General features: G+C 34.1%; 3 protein-coding genes across 3 annotated transcripts; 2 read left to right on the top strand and 1 right to left on the bottom strand.

The window, feature by feature from the left end:
- Window positions 1-3,287: 3,287 nt before the first annotated feature.
- Window positions 3,288-5,669, top strand: LOC136812471 (uncharacterized). Its single transcript, XM_067068971.1, has 3 exons — window positions 3,288-3,639; window positions 4,165-5,060; window positions 5,542-5,669. Exons 1-3 carry the CDS (start codon window positions 3,326-3,328, stop codon window positions 5,667-5,669), a joined length of 1,338 nt encoding a protein of 445 aa, XP_066925072.1. The 5' UTR covers window positions 3,288-3,325.
- Window positions 5,670-5,771: 102 nt separating this feature from the next.
- LOC136812469 (vitelline membrane outer layer protein 1-like) lies at window positions 5,772-7,050 on the top strand. Its single transcript, XM_067068969.1, has 3 exons — window positions 5,772-5,876; window positions 6,213-6,373; window positions 6,686-7,050. The coding sequence occupies exons 2-3, from the start codon at window positions 6,350-6,352 to the stop codon at window positions 6,908-6,910; spliced, it is 249 nt and encodes an 82-aa protein (XP_066925070.1). The 5' UTR covers window positions 5,772-5,876; window positions 6,213-6,349; the 3' UTR covers window positions 6,911-7,050.
- A 9,602-nt stretch (window positions 7,051-16,652) lies between these two features.
- LOC136812472 (sodium/hydrogen exchanger 8-like) lies at window positions 16,653-23,143 on the bottom strand. The gene is made up of 15 exons (XM_067068972.1): window positions 22,932-23,143; window positions 22,711-22,791; window positions 22,435-22,505; window positions 21,941-22,024; window positions 21,519-21,799; window positions 20,848-20,989; window positions 20,548-20,653; window positions 20,212-20,328; window positions 19,639-19,721; window positions 19,234-19,351; window positions 18,858-19,003; window positions 18,553-18,609; window positions 18,213-18,362; window positions 17,709-17,948; window positions 16,653-17,449 (listed from the first exon to the last, which is right to left on the bottom strand). Exons 1-15 carry the CDS (start codon window positions 23,110-23,112, stop codon window positions 17,357-17,359), a joined length of 1,950 nt encoding a protein of 649 aa, XP_066925073.1. The 5' UTR covers window positions 23,113-23,143; the 3' UTR covers window positions 16,653-17,356.
- Window positions 23,144-23,389: the final 246 nt, after the last annotated feature.

The following is a 23,389-nucleotide window of genomic DNA, read 5'->3' as shown; positions in this document are numbered from 1 at the left end:
TTTACTTTTACATGGACGAAATACATGGACTAGTTTATGAGAAAACTATCAAATTCTTTTTCATGGCTCGATCTACAAGTCAAAATATTTTATTGAAGTATCCAATGAAATAGAGTGGAAGTACTAAAATTGTGATTAAATTTAAATATATTTTGACACTGATTGTAAAGTTTACTTTAGCTTCCATTTCTTTTCTTATTTCTTCCTTACAATATCAAATTAAAAGGCGAAATATTCGACTGTGAGCCATCTAATCTAAAGGAAGATAAGGAGATAAAATTTATTCTTAATCGGAATTGGCTTTCTGAAACGGTTCTATCGAAAGAAATAGGGATTTTCCTAAATTTAAACTAAGTTTGTTATTTTTCTTACAAACATTATCTTTATAAGAATTTCATAAATATAAGGATTTATAACTTTCTTTTCCGAGTAAAATTGGCTTTTAGAGAAAGACAACACATATTGGTTGACGACTTATGAATAGGCTAGTGTTCTTATAAAGTTGATTTTTATTAGAAGAATAAATCCTTTCCATTACAAGCAAACAAACCCATGTTAAAGATGCTTTGAAAGAACTGATCACCGAAAGCTAATAATGATTGGTGTAGGTCGTCGCTTGTTACGCTTTGTATAGCACGAAGTAGATAAGAAAAGCCACATGAAATGTGTAAGCTTGTTATGAAAAAATTACCCCCTCCTACCAAGAAAAAAGTGTGCAAAATTTCAGCCAAATCCGACCATTTTTGAAGTCTCTAGGCTGCCCCAAAGTTTTAGCCTCGTTTTGGGGCTAAAACACGTCAGACTTAAAAAGTTCGATAAAATAAGGAAATGTGAATAAACTTTCCCCGCCGGAGCAAACAATTATCGTGATGTTCTGATTCGCAGACCTCTCTATTGACCGATTTCGTGTGCCATATTCATCCGCCCGATCAACCATTTTTCTAAGAAAGGTAGAAAAAATGTGTACAGGATGATTTAATAACGCCTTGATAGCTCAAAGTCTTCAAATAATACCCGTTTGGACCTGTGCATAGTTTTTTTGGGTGAAATTTATGTGCTAGGAACAGGTAGCTTGAGATTTGGTTGGAAATAGTCCCTAACTGTAACTGGATTTTGCCGAATCTTTCCATCGTTCTAAAGTGTAGTTTGTCATCAACAAGGATAACTAATAGATTAACCTGGTTTTTAACTTTGGCTTTGATATTATATATAGTAACACTATGTATAGGTTCAAATCTACCGAGAAACATAACTTAAAACTTGCCTGAATTAGCAAGAAGCCCATTGGTCTTAAACCAGTGTAGAATATCTTGCATATCGATATTGAGTTTCAAAATAACTTCAGCAAGGGCTTTTGCGATTGCAAAAAGGGTGGTCTAAATATCTTACAATAGCATTGAGGACCGGATCCCCAAAGATCTACTCAGTGTATTGCGGCCATTCGCAAATATCCAATGTCTTGGATATGCCAGTAAAGTAATTATTTAAAAGTTCAGCAGTAGGAATATCACTATCTACAATTTCATCTTTGTCAACTAAGATAATCTTTGCCGGAACGATGTGATTATCCGAAAAAAAGGGCTTGCGTATTTTCCAAAAATTTTGTCCAGAGTTTTCGGGATTTGAGGCAACCGCTTTGAAATAGATTTTCTTAATTTTTCGATTTAAGTTACAAACATAGTTTCGTTGTTTGTGATAGACGCGTATCTGAAAAACTGTTGGATCGATAATAGATGTTACGAAGTCTGGACCTTTTCATGATGGGTTTACGAAGGGTCCTGTTTTTACGTGGGGTTTTTCATTCCCACGAATCATCCTTGTTTTTCGAGGTGCATACTCAACATACTGAAACATCTAAAACATCGAAAAAATAGTTTTCGAAATCCTTAATTTCATTGATACTTGACGATGTCATTTGTAAAGATAGATCTGTCAAAAAAATATTCTCGACAAAATGATTATAGCATCGATAATTAACTTTGCGAGCTGGTAATCTAGTATATCTACTTTTGAGCAGGGTGTAAATTTTAGACTATAGCGTCCACTCCTTTAATCCTACACTTTTCACTCTTGTCGAAATTTTTGGTTTTTCCGGTTTCATGAAGGGTTCCTCATCTTTGCTGAATTTTGACATGTTTTGAAATATGGTAAGAGGCATAAATTATTTGATAAAATTTTTCATTACCCCACGCCCCCAAAAATCATTAACCTTGTTTTTAACGATGGAGTATCTAAATATTTCAAGATTTTCGAACATCCAAACTGAAAAGAAATTTTCAAAAACAAACAATTTGAATTGAAATACAAAACGAATCGAAAAAAAAGTAAAGTTTGATCGAAATGTTTCTGTCCGAAAAAAATGTATCATTGCTCATTTGATTCGATGCTTTTTCTCATATAGAATCATGCTGTCAAATCAAATGATTCTCAAACAAACAAAATGATAAGCAAGATGATGACTGGTCAGGGTACCTTTTCTAACCTCCACGAGTCCCAGGTAGGGTCGCAAAAACACCAAAATAGAAAAAATCAGTCCCTCGTAGGGTGCCTTTTTTTTGGAAAATTTGGGGAAAAAGTAGAAAATTTGAGAAAATTTTGGAATTTCAGTCCCATTCAGGGTCACTTTTTTCGCAAATTTCGAGTCCCACGTAGGGTCCATTTTTCGAACCTCAGCGGAGCACCCCCGTCGGTCGACAAGGGTAGTACCCCCCCCGGGTTTTCAATATCCAAGGAGCTAGAGTGAGTTATATGCAATTTTTATCTAATTTTGGTGTTAAAATATTTCCTTTAGACGCAAATATGTTATTTTGAATCCGTCTCAAACCAGCAAAAACATGCTCGTTTTTAAATATAACCATCATTTTTTCAAAATAAACACAAATCGTTGAATTCTGATAAATCTACAAGTCAGAATCTTCATTTTAATGAAAACCTCCGTTTTGGGGGCCGTCTCTGTTTTGGGGGCCATATACTGTACACTTTTTCACTCTTGAGCATTCGCAAAAGGAAATATATGATGGGTGACGTTATTTTTGTAACAATAAGTACTCCCCTATGTGCTTTTCTGCTTCCAATCAAATAAATGAGGGGAAAATACTTTCACGAATAATCAGATGGAAGTCATATATCACCATAAATGACACAAAGAGTAGCAATTAATTGGGGTGATGCTTTTAGTAGGATTATTTTTTGCTGTTAATGCGTTTTTTGGTTTGATATAAATATGGGGTAAAATTTTCCAAAAAGCATCAGATAATTTCTAAACTAATATTGTTAACATTATTCAATTAATTTCAAAAAATCATAAGATAGGGGCTCACTCAAGATGAAACATTATATTTCAATGATCGTGTTGCTTCTCTCTCTCCTTGGTGTCAACACCAAGTGTACTGGTGATGATTGCAGTCCAAATTGGTTACCCTTTGATAATATGAATTCAGCGCTCAAAGGTTACGATATTATGACTGGTAATCCATTTAGCAATGGTAAGGATCCAGGCTTCAGACAACAAATCTTCGTACCAACTGTGAAGAATGCAGAACATCGATATGAACTTCATTCAGCTTTCACATACGACAATGAAGTGTACTGTGACACGAAAATGACAACTGATATTTCTTCTACCTCAAAAGAATACAGGTGAGTGGCTTGGTTTTATTTGCCTCTAATTTTTTCTTGTCTTTCTCTTTATTTATGGGACTAATAGTGAAAAATTCTCATGTTTTGGCTAAAAGCCACTTTAAATGAACAAACCTTCCCAACCCAGAAACTTTTGCGAGGTCTAAAAACAGTGAAATTCACGACCAAAATTTCGCACGAATCATTCGTAAAAATTTACATTTCTTTTAACAAAAATAATTGGATGGAAGTAAAAACATATATGGAATCTCGTTAACGCCTTATCTTTGACTATAGGATTAATGTAGGCTAAAATGGCTAAAATAAGCTGATATTTGGTATTTCTAAGGACTTGTATGGTGACAATATTTTTCATTCTTTTAGATAGCTTTTTGCGAGCACGAACTAGGAATAGAATTTTCTTTTTTCCTGTTTGCAAAAGTTTTTTTATACTTAGGGAATTGCTCTTCTAAGAGAAAGCCTATAGTTTAAGCATTGTCACAATTCCTCTAAATACTTGGTCTAATCGTTTATAATTTGTTTTAGGAAATTCATGCGTGAAACATCCAAATCTGGAGTCGATCTACAAGTTGGAACTGAAACTGAAGTTACAGCTGGCATTGACATTAAGGGGGCAAGCATATCGGCTACCAAAAAAATCCCAGAACCTTTCACTAGAGCTTGGGGAAAATCAAACGATTTCCAATCAATGCAGGGTTTGTTCAGTGAAAAGAAAAGTTTAGTAGCGACTTCATTTGCGAAATGCCAGCTTTACGAAGTTATTATCCATACGTTTTCTTCGATTCCACCTCTTATGGAACCATTCAAGAAATCAATCAAAGAACTACACCAAGCAAGTGGTGCTGATAAAAACACTCAACTTCGAATCTTCAAATCCTTCATTCGGCATTACGGAACCCATTTCTCAATCAAAACATCATTCGGTGGGGAAATCGTCCACAGAACCGTCTTCTCAAGTTCAACAAAAAAGAAATTCGATGGCGAAAAAATAAAAAAATGTGAGTATGTGAGAGGCAGTAAAATATTTGGAATCCAAGTCGAGCAAGATAAAGAAGGATGTTCGTCAACCGATGAAAAACGCTTATACAATGAGCAAGGATCGACCATTGTCAGCTCAATCATGTCAAAAGGTGCTCCACCCGAGAAAGACATCTACACTTGGGCACAACAAGATTTCAAATCAGTTCCTTTGAAATATCAATTATCACCCATCATTAATTTATTCAAGAAGAAGTATTTGGATGATGGATTGCAAGTATCAGCAGAAGGTATTCGTAAATGGTTTGTACCGTTGTATTTCAATTTCTGTGTATCGATGTATGGTAGTGAATGTAGCGAAAGAAACGGATGTGGATATGATGATCAATGTCCATCAGATACTGATTGTGTTGGAGGCCCTACCGAATCGCATTATTGCCGAGGTACGTATGTTTATATCAAAAGGTTTTCACCTAAGTAACTTCGAAATCTAGATGTGAATTGATATTGCAGAAATTGAAAATTTGTTTTCTACAGTAGATCAGCTTTTGCCTCTAAGGTTTCCCTGAACTTTCCTGACGTCTGAATTTTAAGACTGTATTATGATTTCATGATTTTTTTATATGAACGTCCAAAAACTTTGAAGCCTTCGGATGGTATCAACTTTTTGAGTTTTAAGCTTAAAAAAGTTCTTAATATGTTTTTTTTTCACCATTTTTTGAGTACTATTGTCCATTTTCCTAAAAGAAATTGGGTGTTTAAGAGTCCACGAAGCCTTACAATGTTCTTAACTTGTTCTTATATAGACTATAACTAGACTTTTTGGCAAGTTTTTTAAGCAAAGTATAACTATTATCCTTCCACTCTTACTGTCTCCAAGAAAATTGGGAACTGATTTCTCTTTATCTTGTATTCTTTTACCAGCTTGGTCAAGTTGGTCATGTCAGCATTGTTCAAAGACAGCCAAACGAACACGCACGTGTCATGGATGTTCTGGCAAAACGACCGAAACTAAAGAAATGTGCCAAATTGAAATCTTCATGCTTCCCTGACAAAGGGTAATACACCGTTCGAACAAATACACTTTTAATTTCAATTCTACTAGCTACAGTTCTACCATCTATCTATCACTAAAAATATATATTTTTTAGTTTTAAGCTACAACACTGGTTCATGGGGCAGTTGGCGTTCATGGGAGTATTGCCCAAAAGGAACCTGGGTTGTCAAGCTACAAACAAATATTGAAAGCTACCAAGGAGGTATAGAATCTTTCGTAAAAAGTTGTTTCCGAGAATTTCATGGCATGGTTTTGTTAAATCTCTTCAGTTCCTACCAAGTATAATTTTCATCATTGTCGTTCTTGAAATTAATTTACTAATTCACTTAAATAAACAAAATTACCTCGGATTATAAATTGGTTCTCAGGTCAAATTCTCTTATAAACTGGCGGGGTTCTATAAATACATGTATTTTGCATCTTGTCTTAGAACAGTTACAACTCGGGATAGAGAGATTGAAATTTGCTAACTAACTATAGCTAGATACTCACTTTCAATTTTTTCTCTTTGTTCAATGAATGTTTCTTTTTATCCCAGGTGACGATGACACGGCATTAAATGCGATCTCTTTAAGATGTAACAATGATGTTGGCACTACCATCAAAAGTGGATACACCAATTGGGGAACTTGGCGAGCCGAGTCACAAAAATGTATTAATGGATTTTACGGTGGAATGCTAAAAGATGAAAGCTACCAGGTAATACACATTGGACTTCTGTAACTTATCTCATCTTTGAAGAATCAAGATATCATTTTAAGGCTTTTAAATGTTCAGCAGTCAATAATTTCGGTTTCCCAAGAGCCCAAGAAACCAAATTTACCCCTGTTTAAAAGTTCTTCTTAGTGAGTTGTTATTTTCACAGTTGATATACCATTACACCTCCTCAATAAAGTTGATTACATAGATCCTTCTACTCTTCTTATCAAAATATTTATTCAAATCCCAACCCCTCCCACGTGCTAAAATTACCTTGTAAGAAATAAATCTTATTTTATAATGAATTTTCAGGGGTCTGATGACGATACTTCGACCAATGCCATTCGTTTGATATGTCGAGATAACAATCAGTGGTACAAAAGCGGTGAAGGTGGTTGGGGTTCATGGACACAAAGCACTTACTGTCCTGCTGGCTATAAAATTGTTGGTCTTCAAACACAGATCGAAAGTTACCAAGGGAGTGACGACGATACTAGTTTAAATGGTGTTCGATTGTTGTGTCGATATTTTGGATAAGGCAATGGTGATACGGATAGTTGATAAAGGGGGTGTTTGTGCATTTTAACTAATACTAATTATTACGAATTGTATACTTTTTTGTTTTCTTTTGTTAATTATGAATTGCATGGTTAAAAAAATTTGTCCTATAGGATTAATTACTACACCGTTCAAAGTTTCTCAAACCTTAAGTATTTCATTACACGCAATCTCTTTTGTAGCATTATAAATTACATTGTTTCGATTTTAGAGGGATCCAGTAAATTCCTCCTCTTAAGAAAATTTATCTACAATTGTCGAAACATATTGAGATTTTAGTGTATTTTGACGTTTTTCAGAATTTAAGTTCGGACCAGAATTTCTATTTTATCACTCTCACTTTCTTTCATCGAATATTTCGATTCTAGAGGGGTTCGATGGCTTCTAGGCTATATTCCAAGCCTTATTGGTGCAAATTTTGAGCTTTTAGATCCTAAGATCCTAAGGTCTGAAGTCTCATGTTAAATATCAGAGTTTAAACACTACTGTCCAAACGTACTTTAACGCGCTTTAAAATCATTTGTGTGTCATTCCCGAAGGGGCTTTTGTTGCTTCACGTAGCAACTTGCTCGCCAAAAATATTCATGATGTTGATGGTTGTTTCGTTTCCAGAGGGCCGCCGAGGTTCTAAAAATGTTCACGCGTGCGTACTTACTTTACTTTTGCTGCGTCCGAATAAACTAGATATATATACGTACACCCTACAGAGAAGGTAGATTTCCGAGCCCGGGGGGGGGGTACTTAGGCAAAAATGGGTGCTGGGTATGTGCGTGCCTTAAGGGTAGGGTTTTTCACCCTCCCAAAGTCTCTCTAAGGGTTACCAAAACAACAAAAGTCAAAATCAGTCTCTCTAAGGGTCGGTTTTTTCACAAACTGGTCAAAGAAAAGTGAAAAGTCAAAAAAGTGAGAACATTTTTTTAAAAAGTGAGAAAATTTTCAAAAATTAGAGAAATTTTTCGAAAATTGGAGAAATTCTTTTAAAATCGAATTTCTTTGGCCCATTATAGAAATTTTTTGTGAAAAAGTCCTCTAGGGTGGTTTTTTACACTGAGTCTCTCTAAGGGTCACCTTTCACCAAAATTCAGTCTCTCTAAGGGTAAGGGTCCAGAGGTCTGGCACGCACATACCCGACACCCAAATCCTAGTACCCCCCCCCCCGGGTTTCGAGCTATCCCGATCATTTGGACAAGTTCATAGTCAAGAATCAGAAAACAGAGGTATAATCTTAAAATATCCTTGAAAATGTCAAGATTTCTGATAGTAACAAATGCTTTGAAAAATGTTCAGCCTTCTTATGAAGGAAATTCTCAGGAAAATATTGATCGCCTTCTTATGAAGGAATTCTCAGAAAATATGTCGAGGTTTAGTAGAAGACACATAGATCAGAATGATTACATGTACAATAATAATAGAGGTAATCGTCAGCCGTGCAAAATTACTCGAATCTGATTGGTTTAGAGGAGTGCAATTATCGTTAATTGCACTATTACCACTTTTTGCACTCTTCGGAGGGGTCACTTTTGTCCCCTTATCTTTTCTCTCCCAAGTCCTGTGTCAGAGACTTTTTTACCGGCAGGTACAAAATGCATAAAACATAATGCATATTGCATAATGCATAATAGTATTGTGTAATTTACAGAACGATTTTTCTAAACTCTCCTTTGTAGAGGCTAAAACGCGAAAACCTTTTTAGAAGAGTTTCTTAAGTAAACATTCCAGGATTCCCAGACATGATATTTACTTTCCAATCCGAACGAAAGTAAGAGAAAACATTCGAATCATAACATCAAAGGGTTCCCCCCCTTCTCTTTCTCAAAAAAAAGGTAAACACATAAACATTCGAATGTAAAAAGATTCGGAGTCTATTTTCTTTGATCTAGCTTTCGCATGAAGCTCTTTAATTTATATTGGCTGGATATCATGGCTTATCTAGCAAAAAGCATTCACATGGTTAATGCCTTGTATCTAAGATGGAATCCCCGTTGAAATTTATTCGCAATTGTTCGAAAAGATCTCTGAGTAAACCCAGAATAAAGATCTTGCTATAAAAGTAATATAAATATACGGAGGAGATACTTTCGTGTTTTTTCTACACTCTACTACGTTCTGTAAAATACAACTATGAAAATCAAAATGGCGACAAGCATTTTCAGTGGATCATGGATTTTCTTCATCATCCAAAATTCAAATTTACAGCTTTCTACCCTTTATTTTCTGGTAGAAAATGGTATATATGTTTTGTTGAAAGTATTATCTTTCAAATTCTCCTTATTATAGCCTCTAAAATTGACATTTTTCAAATATTATGCATTATGCATTATGCAATATGCATTATGTTTTATGCATTTTGAACCTGCCGTTTTTTTTTACTATATAATAAAAAACAAGACATTTTTTTTCTTCAATATAAAAAAGAACAAGAAATTTTACGTTTACATAGCTTCTTTTAATTGAAAACAAGACAATACATGCAATGTTTCTTTTTAAAAAAGAAAAAAAATGAGGTTTTCGAATGTATTACTGACGATTACCTCGGAATCGTATGTTTTGTCGTGCAATTAACGATTAATCTCGTTAACAAAGGAAAAATACCGTAATTTGCACTCGTCCTTCGGACTCGTGCAAATTACTATTTTCTCCTTAGACGATGTTATCGCCGTTACTGATAGTAAAGGCGGGAAAAATATGGCGGTATGGCGTTATGGCGGTATACGGGAAAAAATCGGGCGGGAGAGTTTCGAAGAAACGGACGATAACTCTTTGGCATAAAAAAGATTTTGCGGTTTTGCTTGGACTAACCAGTGAGACTGGTTAGTCGATCCGTGGTGAAAACCGCCTAAGTTTAAAGGCCGAGCTTGGTTCAAATGATCAAAAACACGCTGGTCACTGGGAAGAGACACAAGGACAAGATGGATCTATGGTTTTCTCTGTGAAAATCCAGCTCATTATGGATTTTTTCTTCTTGGTTCATTTGTTTTATTGAGACTACAAGATAACTTAGTTTAAGGGAGTACTTATTCCTCAAGTATGCTTCTGTAGAAGCTGTTTTAAAATGATTTTTCAACAAGTCTACATACAGCAAAAAGACACAGAGAAACTAAGTAGGTAAGTCAGTTTGTATATTTCTTATGAATCCTATGAATCACAGGCAGTGTTTCATTAGATATGTGAATACCCTCATATCTCCACTCTTAAAAGGTTATTTTCATCTTTGTGTTAGCAGTTTCTTTGACCACTTTGAAAAATGTCAAACAAAGTACTTATTGTCAATTGTGGACTTTAAAAACTGCTTTTAACATACTTTCTGTTTGAAAACTTTCACATTTCTCATTTTGACTGTTAAAATTACAGATTATTATTTTAAATTTTCTAGGTAAGAATCAGGAATTCAGAAATTGGATGCATGGGAAAATATGGCAGTAATTTGCAGAGAGCAAATACAGAAATGAAATATTTGGCACAGTATCCTGGTTTATTATTGAGATTAAGACTTGCAATATTTCACGATGTCCGGTATAATTTGAGATTATAAATTGCAATATTTCACTTCACGTCGCGGTTTAATTTGGATTATAACTTGGAATATTTCACTTGACGTCCTGGCACCCTGGAATATTTCACTTGGCTTTCTGGTACAATTTGAGATTATGACTTGGAATATTTCACTTGACGTCTGGTACAATTTGAGATTATGAGTTGGATATTTCACTCCACGTCGCGGTTTAATTTGGATTATTACTTGGAATTTCACTTGACGTCTGGTACAATTTGAGATTATAACCTTGCATATTTCACTGACGTCCTGGTTTAATTTGAAATTTATAATTATTTCACTTGACGTCCTGGTACAATTTGAGATTATGAGTTGGAATATTTCACCAACATTTATTTCACTTGACGTCCTGATATATTTGAGATTATGACTTGGGAAAATTACATCAGCCTTATTCTGGATTAGTCGAGACTGTATACACGTTGTTTTTTTTATAAGGAACCTTAACTTTGCTCTGAGCCTGGAGTTATTCCTTATTTTTACAGAGAATTTCAGTCTCAAAGTTCCTTATCGAGTTCCTTACTACATAGGAAATTTTGAACTTTTTGCCCCTTGAAAGATCAAATTTGGTCAAATTAGTCCCAATAAGGTACATATTTTCAAATCCACTTTTTCTCAGCCTGAGCAGTTCCTTACCAATCCTTATTTTTTGAACCATTTTCAGCCTCGAGTTCTTAAACGTGTTCCTTATAAAAAAAAACGTGTACAGTATTGTCGGAAGACAGTTTAGAATCATTTGTTTATCATGATTGAATTACCTATTTATCAGTTTTTGTAAATAAGAAATTTAATGTCATTTAAATCTGCCTCAGGTTTTAATAATTGGTCTTTTCCATTTCAAGCTAATTTCTGGGGATTTTAACTTTTTTCCTATTTCATCCTCATTTTAACGTCTCTTTTGGGTAGAAAGAATTCAAGCTCAAATCAAAGCAAGATCAACATACTGCAAAGCTTTACAAGCTGGAGCTTTTTTACTTTTCCCTGCAAATTATCATAAGATTTTTCATCCACTACTGTAAATTTTTATCAAACAAAACAGGAAAGTCACAAATTCGAAAATTGCAAAAGTAATAAAATACTGTCAATGATTTGTATACATATCCTTGTCTTTGGGCAAATGTGGTGGGGAGATATCCTATGCTTTTATTTTCCATGACTTTAATATTAAAAAGGGTAAATAAGGATCTAATCCTCAGGCAAAAAAACAACATCAAACAAATTACATGATTTGATGTTTTTTTAAGATTTATAAGGTAAAGTTTAGATAGATCTCTTTTTGCAAAGAAATACAAACTATTAAAAAATTACTGTTTAGAAAATTGTTTTCTAAAAAGAAAGTGTAGTTCAAGAAATATAAAGGAATAAAGGAAGAGGGTCTCCAAGCGAACTATAAATTTCTGAATCCTCTTTTTTTATCTCAGTTTTCTCCGCCTCTTTTTTTTTGTTTGATTTTCGAATACCGAACACAGTTGGCCTCGCATACGGAACTCGAATCGTACGATTTGGCTGTTTTTGTTTTGTACCAAAATCGTATAGTCTAGACTGGCAACTCTACCGACTGTTACTCTTTCGGCAAAAGCACCGTTTGGAATTTCTTCGGTTTGGGCTTTTTCTTAGATATGATCGTCTAGACTATAACATAGTCTATTTCTCCTTTGTTACTGTGTTAATCGTTAATTGCCTCCAAAAATCCGATTAAAAAACTAAAAAAGGGTAGGAAAACAAAAAAATTAAAGAAAACAAAGGAGAAAATAAACTTTTTACGTAAAAAAAGGAAGCGTGGCAAATAAAACCACCCCTGTTACGAGTAAATCCGTTAAACCACACAAAAACATTACACCCAACACAGTAAATACACGAAAACCCACCAACCACCCTTTCAACAAAAAAACATTGTAACCAAATTTCTTTGGTTCTTTTTTTATATGAAGAAAACATGTCTTTGTTTTTTATTATATAGTAAAAAAAAACGTTATCTGACACCAGCAATTGGGAGAGAAAAAAGCATAAGGGGACAAAAGTGTCCCCCGCCGAAGAGTCAAAGTGGTATCGGCAAACAACGATATCGCACCCTCTAAAATAGATTGAGTAATTTTGCACGCTGACGATTACTAGTACTAATAGCGACCTAATTTTAGGAATTCAAGTAGACGGCAAGAATCAGTGTATACGGGTGCGTAATTGTTTTTGGAAGTAGCATTTCTCGTGGCTCTTATGTTGCCAAAATTGAGACACAGCTTATTTTTGATTGTTAACAGATTCTTGAGTCTTACGTATATTAAATTCAGACATACAGACGAGCGAAAAGAGAAAAGTTTATCTGTCATTCGCCAACTGTTTGGATTTCTTAATTAAAACGTAAATCTTTGAAAATCGTGCTCATGCAGAGTTTCTCAAATTTTTTCAGAAGACTGTTTGTAAGCTTTCAGCCAGGAGAAAGAAGTATTTGAGACCGTTACAGATAGAGGGATCATGCTCTAACTGTGGTGAAGATTGGTACGTCAATGTGTACATTTTTAATTACGTTTCAGAATTAAACTTCGTCTTTTAAGATGGCAAAACCTTTTAAGCCCAATTACGATTGATAAATCAATAATGTGCAGGTGTGAAAAATTCTAGAGAACAGCATTAGGTAGTTGTTATCCTAAATCTACTGTAGAAGTGGGGTGATATGAGATAAATATGATAAGAATTTGGTCTTAATGATCAAATATGCCTTGAGAGGTCTTGTTACAGGCGCGGAGCGGGAGACTGGGGAACTCCGCCTCCCCCTTTTGAGCAAATAGGTTTCTTTCTCAATTTCTAGCACTTTCTTTCATTTTGAGCCTCAGCTCCCACTTTTACGTCTCACCGGCTTGTTGACATAAGGAAACCACTTTTCATTGCTGTTAGATATAACCATGGATCAATATTGTGATTTAAATGAAACAACTTTTCGCTATGAAAGCTTGCATCAACTTTATGAGATTCAAACGGGTGGATGGTTTTTTTGCATTTATGTAAAAGAAATCATATCAGATTTAACAAATCTTGTACATTTTGAGAAAAAGAAAGATGGATAAAGATGATTTAAAGGACTATGCATTAAGAAGCAAATTTATAAAGAGGGAAAAAAATGAGGATAAGAAGAATTATTACGAAAAAACAAAAGACAAGCGGGGAGTTCTAAACATCGACCAGAAATGCGACCACGACCGCGACCACGACCGGCGACCATAAATTTGGAGTTCGGTTTACCTGCTCTCACCTAGAGACATCCAAATCGAATGATGGTTTCAAATGACCACTGAGCACGTGGCTGAGCACTCTAGCTAGAATACTAAAAAGTGACTTTGACGTTACCAGTCCATTTTCTAGACAAATTGACAATTTTGACAAAAATATTGACAGGGCAATTAAGTGTGATGCCTTAAACTTTTTACACCAAATATTTTTAATTGTACCGATGAGATGCCTTTGTATGAATACATAGAAATGTCAGTAGAAAAGCGGGAAGGCCAGTTTTTTAGAGATTCGATCTCATCAATTTCATTGTCTTTACACTGTCAAAATGACTTATTTTGACAAAATAATGATCTGAGATCAAATAAAGCTTCCAAATAAAATTCCAGCAAATTTTGTCACTATTAATTTGATGCCGAAAATACAAAAGGATAAATTTACGCTCTATTCAAGCTCCAAGCGGTGAAATGGTGCTCTAACGTTTTGCGTGGCTTTATAATCACTGTAGGTGAGACAGGGGTGAGCTTTACTCTTCAATGGAAAAAATATCATAATAAAGAAAGACTCACGTGGAGAAGCGGAAACTCGAACCAAATTTTATCTGGCGCGGTCGTGGTCGCTGGTCTGTCGCCATTTCGGTCGATGTTTAGAAACTCCCAGACAAGCGTAAGGATATTTAGCTAAGACAAAGAAGTCGAAAGAAAAGAAAAAAGAATATTACAAATAAAGCGCGAAAAAGCAAATTTGGTGAAAACAAAGGACTTGCAGCATCGAATATTAGCTAAGACAAAGAGTGCAAAACAAAAGCGAAAAGAATATTGGTTAACAAAGGACTTGGAAAAGAAAAAAACATCGGAATAGGGAGTTTCTAAACATCGACCAGAAATGGCGACCCGACAAGCGACCAGGACCGGGGCGACCAGTAAATTGAGTTATCGAGTTATTGCTCTCTCCACCAGAGATGCCCCAAATCAAGTTCAGAATATAAAAGTGACCTTGAAGAACCAGTCATTTTTTGACAAAGTGACACTACTTGACAAAAATATTGACATGGTCATTAAGTTATGATGCCTGTACTTGTTACACCGAAGTTTTGATATGTAAATGAGATGCCTTTAGTATAACAGTAGAGCTTGTCAGTAGGAAAAAATTGGAAGCCAGTTTAGAGATAAGACTCAATCAATTGTTCTATTGCTTTTAGGCTGACAAAGACTAATTCGACAGAAATACAAATCTGATGATGAAATACAAGTCTCAAACCAGTTTCAAGAACTTTTGTGCCACTAATTATTATGATGCTGAAATACAAAAGGATAGAATTGACCCCTATCAAGCCCAAGAGCATCGCAATGGATGATCGAAAAGAGACAGGGTGAGCTTACTCTTCAATATGATATATTTAATAATAAGGGGAGACACTCTCGTTGGCGAAAGGGAAAAACTGATAACCCAAATTTATCTGGTCGCGGTCGGGTCGCCATTTCTGGTCGACGTTTAAAACTCCCTCAGGAATATTTAGCTAAGACAAAAGAGTGAATTTAGACAATGACTTTGTCTCTGAAGCGCCTCAAGGCCTACACCCTCGTTGATCTTGAAAATCTTCTAATTTTCCACCTTCATTACACAGTCTTAAAACAACAAAAGAAATGTTTTTTTTCCAGAAAATTTTCCTCCAAATCCACCTAAGTTTACCCTGATTGCGTATTTAAACGTCTTCTCAAACCTAATTATTCCAAGTAATCTTGAGGTTGAGTTATACTCTCAGTTGTCACGTCCTACTGCCGACTTTAAGGATCAGCCAAGGATTTACATCTAATTTCAACTTTGACTTTTGTTTAAATCCTAAACTAATGTACTTCATTTAATGTCATAATTTACTCCGGCGGTTCGGCGCATATAATCAGCTGTGCTTTTGAATTTCGCAGGGAATCCCCTTTGTCTCAAATGTTTGTCCCATGATTGTAGTTAAATGCATACTTGATATTAGGTTTCCGCTCATCTTTTAGCGAAAAAAGGTTTCTTATCGAATAATAGGAAGTATATCTATAGAGTTCTGCGATACCGACCTCCTCTTCAGACTAATTTTGTATCGTTGACGTTTCAAATTGTCAGACACACACCCTTCTCACAGACCCATTGGGACCCCTTCCCACTGAAAAATTGGCCAAAATATCGTCCCCGGTGGAAAATTATCCTCCAATTTTTGTCCCCACTGAAAAAAATCAAAAAAACCAATAATATAATTTATTATTTTTCCCATCCCCACTGAATCTTCTGACTTGATAACAAAAGAATTGAAATCCCCAGCCATAAAAAATAGGGTAATATCAATCCCAATCGAGCTTTTTTCTGTTATTTTATCCCCATTGACTGAAAAAATCCTACCGGGTCTCAAATAGATCATGAAACATAGATGCAAAAAAAAAACGAGAAAATTTCAAACTTCAACCTGAGAACAACCACAGTACCACCAAAAGATTTTTATACTGGAGCCAAGACACTCAATTACAGTCATGTATATTAAGTCGATAAGAATCGATACGACCTTGGTTACATTCGTATAAAAATTTCTTTGAAAATTCAGTCAATAGTTTTGTATAGAAATGTTAAAAAAGTTAAATACAATTTTTTTTAGTTTGCATAAAAAAGACAAAAGTAATTTAAAAAGAATTTTAATAAATTTTTGGGTGCAAAAATAATAATTATTTTGGAGAGCTCTAAGAATATTTGGCTACTACACCTAGAAAGAATAGATATAATATATAACAAAAGTAAATGGAAATGTATAAACAATGTAAAACAACAAAAGTAGATGCTACAAACCCTAGAAAATATTTGATTAATGGCTAAAAGAAAATTATGTATAACGTTCAGAACAAGGCTGAAACTTTCCAAAAGTTGTCAATTCCCAAATAGTTTTTTTTAACAAAAGCACAACGATTTCACTAGTGTTTTTTATTTAAAGTAAGCTAAAAATCTAAATCATTAAAAATTGCGTTTCAAAAATTTTTGTGAATATATAAATAAAATGATAATTACCATAAATACGATATGATATGATGTTCTTACAAGTACATGCATAATAACTAAGTACAATCTTGGACAAACCTGTTTGTATGTTTCTACCTGAAATTCGAGCCAGACTGAAAGTGAAGTTAAGATCGTAAATTTTATTTTTATTTTTATTTGGCCAATAAATTGAGACGGATTTTAATTACAAATACTTTGAAATTAAATATGAACAAAAAGGAGTAGATCAAACAAAATCAATCAAATGAAAATCAACAATTTCGAAAAATAGTTTGGCTGAATATTGTCTAAAATCTGCATGCATTAATTTGTAAATGTTGTAATACTAATAAATTTGGACCATGATCAAAACAATGATAATTTACTCTAATTTATTCTGCCAAGTAATCCACTCAGAAAGGTCATTTTTTAAAAACCATTGGGATGAAAACGCAATTTTAACGTACAAGGTACATCGGTATCCAAAGGATTTCCCGTAAAAGAACACATTTTTAAAATGTTGATTTGATTTCAACTCAATATTGAAAGAGAACACTTCATAAATAAAGATGAAACACAATGAAAACGCAACAATCTCCATCAACCTTTTTTCATCTCACCCAAAGCCAATTTCCTACTTTTTACAACAATGTTTCGGTGTCATCATTAGTGTGGTTGATGCTTCCATAACCGTTCCTTTGTTCACCGGCTTCATTAACACTCGAAAAACGAACCTAAAAAAGTAAAGAAAAGTTATCGTCAATGAGATTCCATTTTTAAACATGTCGTATATAATACATACGTGAAGAAATTCATAGAATTTCTGTCCAACTATCTTTAGGTGAAAGAGCAGTGGGTGCATTTCGTATGCATTTTATAGATGGAAATGATCCTAAACATTCTCATTGTTCTATTAAAACAATAGATCTCCTATTAGAACCAGAGACCGTAAACAAAAACGTTAAGCTTTTAATGAAGAAACCAAAATCTCACTCGATCAGGTTCTTTAGCTGGAGTATCTCCTTCATTTTCAGTGAATTCATCTTCAGTTTTTGTTCCATCCAATGTCCGGAAGAATTTGCGGACAGGTCGAACGATATTCTTTCGTGTGCGATTTATGACAAGATGGCGATTTTCGTCGAGTTCAGCAGAAGAATTAAGGAATTGATGGGCGGCTCGCTCTTCATTCTCCGCCCATTGATCAATCATGTGCGTCACTGCTGAACGATAATCCTAAGATGGATGGAAGAGAAGATTTCAGGTCAAAGAGATGATAGCGAACCACTTCCATAAAGCTTCTGTAGGTTTTCTTATCACATCGTACTTCCAGCACTTAAAGTTTTTTTGCATCAATAACAGACTGTGGTTTTGTGATTTATTTGTGTATTAAATTTAACCAATTGAAAAAATATAAAATTACCAATCAAAATTTTAGTTTTTTTTTACCAATCAAAATTTAGGTTTCCTTTTCTATTCAATGCATGAAAAAGTAATTACTTTAGAATCGTTGGTCCTGATAAAGAAAGGCATGAGATATTTCTTATCAAATCTTCTCCATCCACGAATGATACTCATGGGTGATTTACGACGGCGCTGTTGGTAGATTCGTGATTGGTTAGACGCCTCTGCCGGCATGGTGATTCGACCCTAAAATATGAAGGAATGTTATAAAGAAGTATTGAAATCACCGCTGTAACTTTGGTATAAATTTTGAAACGCAAATACAAATTTTTGATCATATTTTCATCGAGAAATTATTCATTAGAGCAGTTCATCAATATCTAATATAATGCATCTAAACAGAAAACTTTAAATAAACAGAACCTTCAAAACTTACCATTCCTAAAGATTTACTAATTCCTGATTTTGGTCGTTTGCTTTGAACGTTAAAGTACTAAAACGTGAAGAAAAAATATTGAAAAAGTGATAACCTGGATGTCCAAATATCCACTTTTACCTAGTGTTTTACTTGGTAGAATTCGTTGATTAGAGAAAAGTTTTTATTTTACCAGGTGAAAATCGCCTTGGAATCTTTCTCACAAGATCTTATGAAGAGCTTTATTTTCGAAAAGTAATTCCCGTGAAATGTAAAAGTTTGGCGAATCGCATACTTTTCTTTATTAGATTGAACTAGGCTTTTACCTTGATTAAAGGAAGAGTCATCCCTCCAAGCACAACGTTGGTGAAAACAACGATAGCCAGTGTGGTTGTCATGATTAGATTACGTGAAACTTGATTGGCTAACGGTAAATGTAAACTTTGTGCGAATGCAACTGCACCTCTCAAACCTGAAAAAAAATAGAAAAACAACATAGGTCATTTTTAAAGGTCGAAATGAATCATGAACGGTCAGGACGAATTATCTATTAGAAGCTCACTTAGTCAATATTACTTAGACCTGTTATCTTGTCTAGAAGTGCTTTAAAAAAACTCAACTACATGCTCATAGCTCAAAATTTCTATGTTTGGTTACAAAGACACCAGGGCAGTGTTGTTTATTGTACAAAATTATTCTTACCACTAAACCATACAAGGAAGAGGATTTTAAATGAAATTCTCGATTCTTTTTGACGACAGAAAAAGAAGAAAATGGATAATGGGTAAACCACTACCGCTCTTGCAACTAAACATGCCAACTAAAAAGAAATATAAAGTATTTTAGGAATGAGTTATTCTAGTTAACAATATCATCTTATCAGTTGATAGATAACTAGAAATTATAAAAACAGTGGGCTACATTTTAGAAAATAAAGTCGGTATTGCATTATCAGCTGAGAATCACAATTTGTGGTTTGTAGTTTGAAAAGAGTTACGTCAGAAATAGGTAAGGTAAGACTGATGAAAGAGATACCTTTCATTTTAAAGATCTTCAAATATCCCAGTTAAAAATAAGAAAAACAAAGATATACGAATGGAGACTAACCATTGACCATGAGATGAATCTGATTTCAAATTGATGGGTTCCGTTTAACACAGCCATTCCCAAGTACAAGAATACCATGGTTTCTATAATAAAAATGAAAATAAGAAGAAAAGTTATGACTTATACATTATTAGCTCAGAAATTGGTGATCTTTCAGCTGTTGCTAATCATTTTCATTTATTTAAACTACATTTTCCTCTTGTGGGTTTACGCCATCTTTTGGTAATAAGAATATTCCCCGGCTTACCCCTTTAAAACAAAAGAATTGACATGACTTCTTCTAGTTATGTATGTCCTCTACTAATTACTCGTTTATAGTCGTAAAATATACACGAGAAATAACAACAGCGATTACAAGAACGACAACCTAGTTCAAAAGAATTGACATGACTTTTTCTAGTTATGTCTTCTACTATTTACTCGTTTATGGTCGTAAAATATAACGAAAAATAATAGCGATTACAAGAACGACAAACCTAGTTCAAAAGAATTGACATGACTTTTTCTAGTTATGTCTTCTACTATTTACTCGTTTATGGTCGTAAAATATCACGAAAAACAAGAACGACGAACCTGCAACAAGCGCCAAAACACGGAAGACATGTTGCACAGCTATCTGACCCATCGGTGATAAATTGAAATGAGCATAATGTGACATAGTGATACCGCAAAGCAATATTGCCATTATACCTGTAAACACATCGAATTATGTTGTGGAAAAATATATTTATGCTTGATCGCTTACCATTCATTAATTTTCTGTAAGCTCTGAAGACTTAGACAAGACACAGTGAATTTTCGAGAAAAGCAATTATATTATTTTTATAATAACTACCGTAAAACTAAAAAAACTTTAAAAAATAATGTTTACACATGAAGGACATTAAACTTTTAAATGATTCAACTTACCTGACAATTCTAAACCTTCTGAAAGACCGTACGGCATGTAAGCGAAAATGAACATTGTCACGCATTCTAACGACGGGTGAACTCTCAAATTAATATGCTTTAAAACCTGGAAATATCAAACAGTGACAAAAATGAGATAAATAAATTTTCCAAACTAAAAAACAACAACAAATAGACAAACTTACAAAGTTGCAAATAGTGGTAAATAAATAACATCTAGGTGATTTGTCAACACTTTCACAAATATGTAACCTTATATGTAATTTACCAGGAAATAAATTATTCAATTGGTCAACTTACCAAAGCACAAAGTAAACCAAAGATCGTTCCAATGATGGCTGAAACAAAAAACATCAAGCAAAATTTTCCGATGGAGTGAAGAGCTAAGCTATTGAAATCAACACTCCCTTGATCCATCTGAACTGCTGCACTTATCAAAGTCCTATAAAAAATTGAAAAAACGATCGGATAAATACAATATCTAAAATGTTATCCTGTGTGAGCAGATATCACCTGGATTCAGGGGGGAATGGGTTTTGAGGTCAAAAGGACGTATAGGGGGGAAAGAATTTTTTTTGAAGCCAGGGTGGGGGAAAACGAGGGGGGGGGGGGGAAAATTTTAATTCTAGGCATGGGGGGGAACTCACCAAAATCAATTCAAAATTGAAAAACATCTGGTTTTATGAGATGATGTTGTGATCAAGAATATCACAAGACCATAAACGGTTTGAGTAGGTCAGTATTCTTTTTTTATTTTCTCAACACCTTTTTTTTAGAACTACCTTAGGGAAAACAATAAACGTTAAATTCATCAAATTACAGCTTTTTATGCTTGAGGGGGGGGGGGGGCGGAGAAATTTTTGGAGGTAGGGTAGGGAAAATTTTCATTCTAGGCATGGGGGGGGGGAGAGACCCTGAGGGACACTATGTATGTTTGAAAGAAATAACAAAAAATGGAACATAAAACATACTGTGTTAAAATGATGGAGACAGCATCGTTAAGTACACTTTCACCAAAAACGATAGCATACAAATCTTGGTCTGCATTCATTGAACTAAACAAGGCTAAGGTAGATACAGGATCCGTTGCAGAAATCAAAGAACCAAAACTGAATGCTTCTATCAGCTTCAATGGATGTGCTAGTCCAGCTAGCCCAAGGCCATACATAGTGAAACCTACGATAACTGCTGATATTGTTGTACCAAGTAATGCATATGTTAGAATAGCTCCAATGTTACTGAAAAAGTCGCCCTAAAGTCAAAGATAAAGAAATTATTAATCTAACTTTCCCATAAAAGAAGAGAAGAACTTATGAAAAAGGCTTAAAAAAAACAAAAAAACAAAAAAACACTGAATTACTCATAAAATTAGTGATTCAAGTGAAAGCTTTACCTTTTGCAGCGTGTATCCAGATTCAAAAATAATAGGTGGCAATAGCACCAAAAAGAATAAATCTGGGTGAAACGATTCAACTTTCTAAACAAAATATATAAATCACTTAGCTACAATCATGGTCGAAATAAATTGAGATTTTAGTGTATTTTAACGTTTTTCAGAATTTAAAGTTTGGGCGAGAATTGCTATTTTAGCACTTCCACTTTCTTTAATTGAATATTACGATTTTGGAGGAGTTTCTAGGCTTCTAGGCTATATTTCAAGCATTATTGGAGCAAATTTCCAGCTGTAGTTTAACACGCTTAAAAACAATTGTGTTTAAAATTTCGCAGGGAAATCCCCTTTGTCTCAATATTTTGCCCATGATTATAGATACAAAAAAGACAGTAAATAAAAAAGATTTTTGTTTCAAAACAATAAGATTAAAGAGAATGTTTTCATTTAAAAGTCAATTTATGTTCAGAGATAATTGATTCGTAAAGTAAACAAACCTCCCAGCTATCTACATTAACTCCTGGAATATTCCCGATGACATATTTGATTATAGCTGCAACTAAGCAACCTGAAAAGCAAAAAATTATATATAAAAAAAAATTGATGTTCTGTCAGATATAAATCGCATATCATTTAAGAGACTAGTATTTCTTCTTGTTGACACAATTTGCAATATAGAAAATAAGTAAACCCACAACCTTGCAAACCGTAGCCGGATGGCCTACCACTGAACTATGGTCGCTATTTGCAATATAAAAAATAAGTAAACTTACCCAAGATCATGACAGCAAGAGCTTCAGGTAGGTAATGGAATTTTTTATTCAGCAAGAATGCAATAACCAATACACAAAAGACTGTAAATATAAAAAAAATTTGTCTAAGAACAATGAGATTAACTAGACTATGATATTTGCTTATATGACTGTCCAGTATCACTAACAATAGGATGAAATCATGTAAAAAGGTCTAAAATATTTTTTGTTTTGATACTTACACAACATCAAGAGAACAGCAAAGAAAGCCATTGTATCATGTTCGAGAACCTCTGCAATTGGATCTTCTTTGATAAGACCTTCTTTTGTCCCATTGCCAGTTCCATTGCTATCAACTTCTTTACATTGAATTAGTGTTTCTGTTGTCAAAAGCAACAAAAAACAGCACCATTTCAACGCCATTTTACTTTATCTTTTATTCTTCATTACAAAATTCTTGAAAAAAATTATGTTTATATAAGCATAAAAAGAGTCAAAAAATTTGATAGAAAGGAATATTTTACTTTAAGAGCCATTTTCTGTAAGAACCAGGCAGTTTTGGACAATTTTGATAGTAGAAAATTTTAAATTCCTTCATTTTTGGATATTTGGTAGACAATAGTGAAAAACTCAGAATCCCAAAATTTCAGGTCCCCAAAATCCATAATGGCGGATTTACAGCCAATCAAAAATTTCACTT

This window comes from Clytia hemisphaerica, unplaced genomic scaffold, assembly GCF_902728285.1.
Source record: "Clytia hemisphaerica strain Z4C2 unplaced genomic scaffold, Clytia hemisphaerica genome assembly, whole genome shotgun sequence".
Taxonomy (NCBI): Eukaryota; Metazoa; Cnidaria; class Hydrozoa; order Leptothecata; family Clytiidae; genus Clytia; species Clytia hemisphaerica.
The sequence above is the reverse complement of the archived record's forward strand: the minus strand, read 5'-3'. Positions and strand labels throughout refer to the sequence as shown.

What these genes read in the sequence shown, in the direction of transcription:
- LOC136812471 (XM_067068971.1), top strand. Translation starts at nt 3,326, where the DNA reads ATGAAACATTATATTTCAATGATCGTGTTGCTTCTCTCTCTCCTTGGT. An exon ending in TCTACCTCAAAAGAATACAG is followed by an intron (nt 3,640 to 4,164) that starts GTGAGTGGCTTG and finishes AATTTGTTTTAG; the next exon opens with GAAATTCATGCGTGAAACAT. An exon ending in CGAATCGCATTATTGCCGAG is followed by an intron (nt 5,061 to 5,541) that starts GTACGTATGTTT and finishes TTCTTTTACCAG; the next exon opens with CTTGGTCAAGTTGGTCATGT.
- LOC136812469 (XM_067068969.1), top strand. Translation starts at nt 6,350, where the DNA reads ATGCTAAAAGATGAAAGCTACCAG. An exon ending in TAAAAGATGAAAGCTACCAG is followed by an intron (nt 6,374 to 6,685) that starts GTAATACACATT and finishes ATGAATTTTCAG; the next exon opens with GGGTCTGATGACGATACTTC.
- LOC136812472 (XM_067068972.1), bottom strand. Translation starts at nt 23,112, where the DNA reads ATGGCGTTGAAATGGTGCTGTTTTTTGTTGCTTTTGACAACAGAAACA. An exon ending in AGAAGGTTTAGAATTGTCAG is followed by an intron (nt 20,329 to 20,547) that starts GTAAGTTGAATC and finishes ATGTGTTTACAG; the next exon opens with GTATAATGGCAATATTGCTT. An exon ending in TGACTCTTCCTTTAATCAAG is followed by an intron (nt 18,610 to 18,857) that starts GTAAAAGCCTAG and finishes TTCACGTTTTAG; the next exon opens with TACTTTAACGTTCAAAGCAA.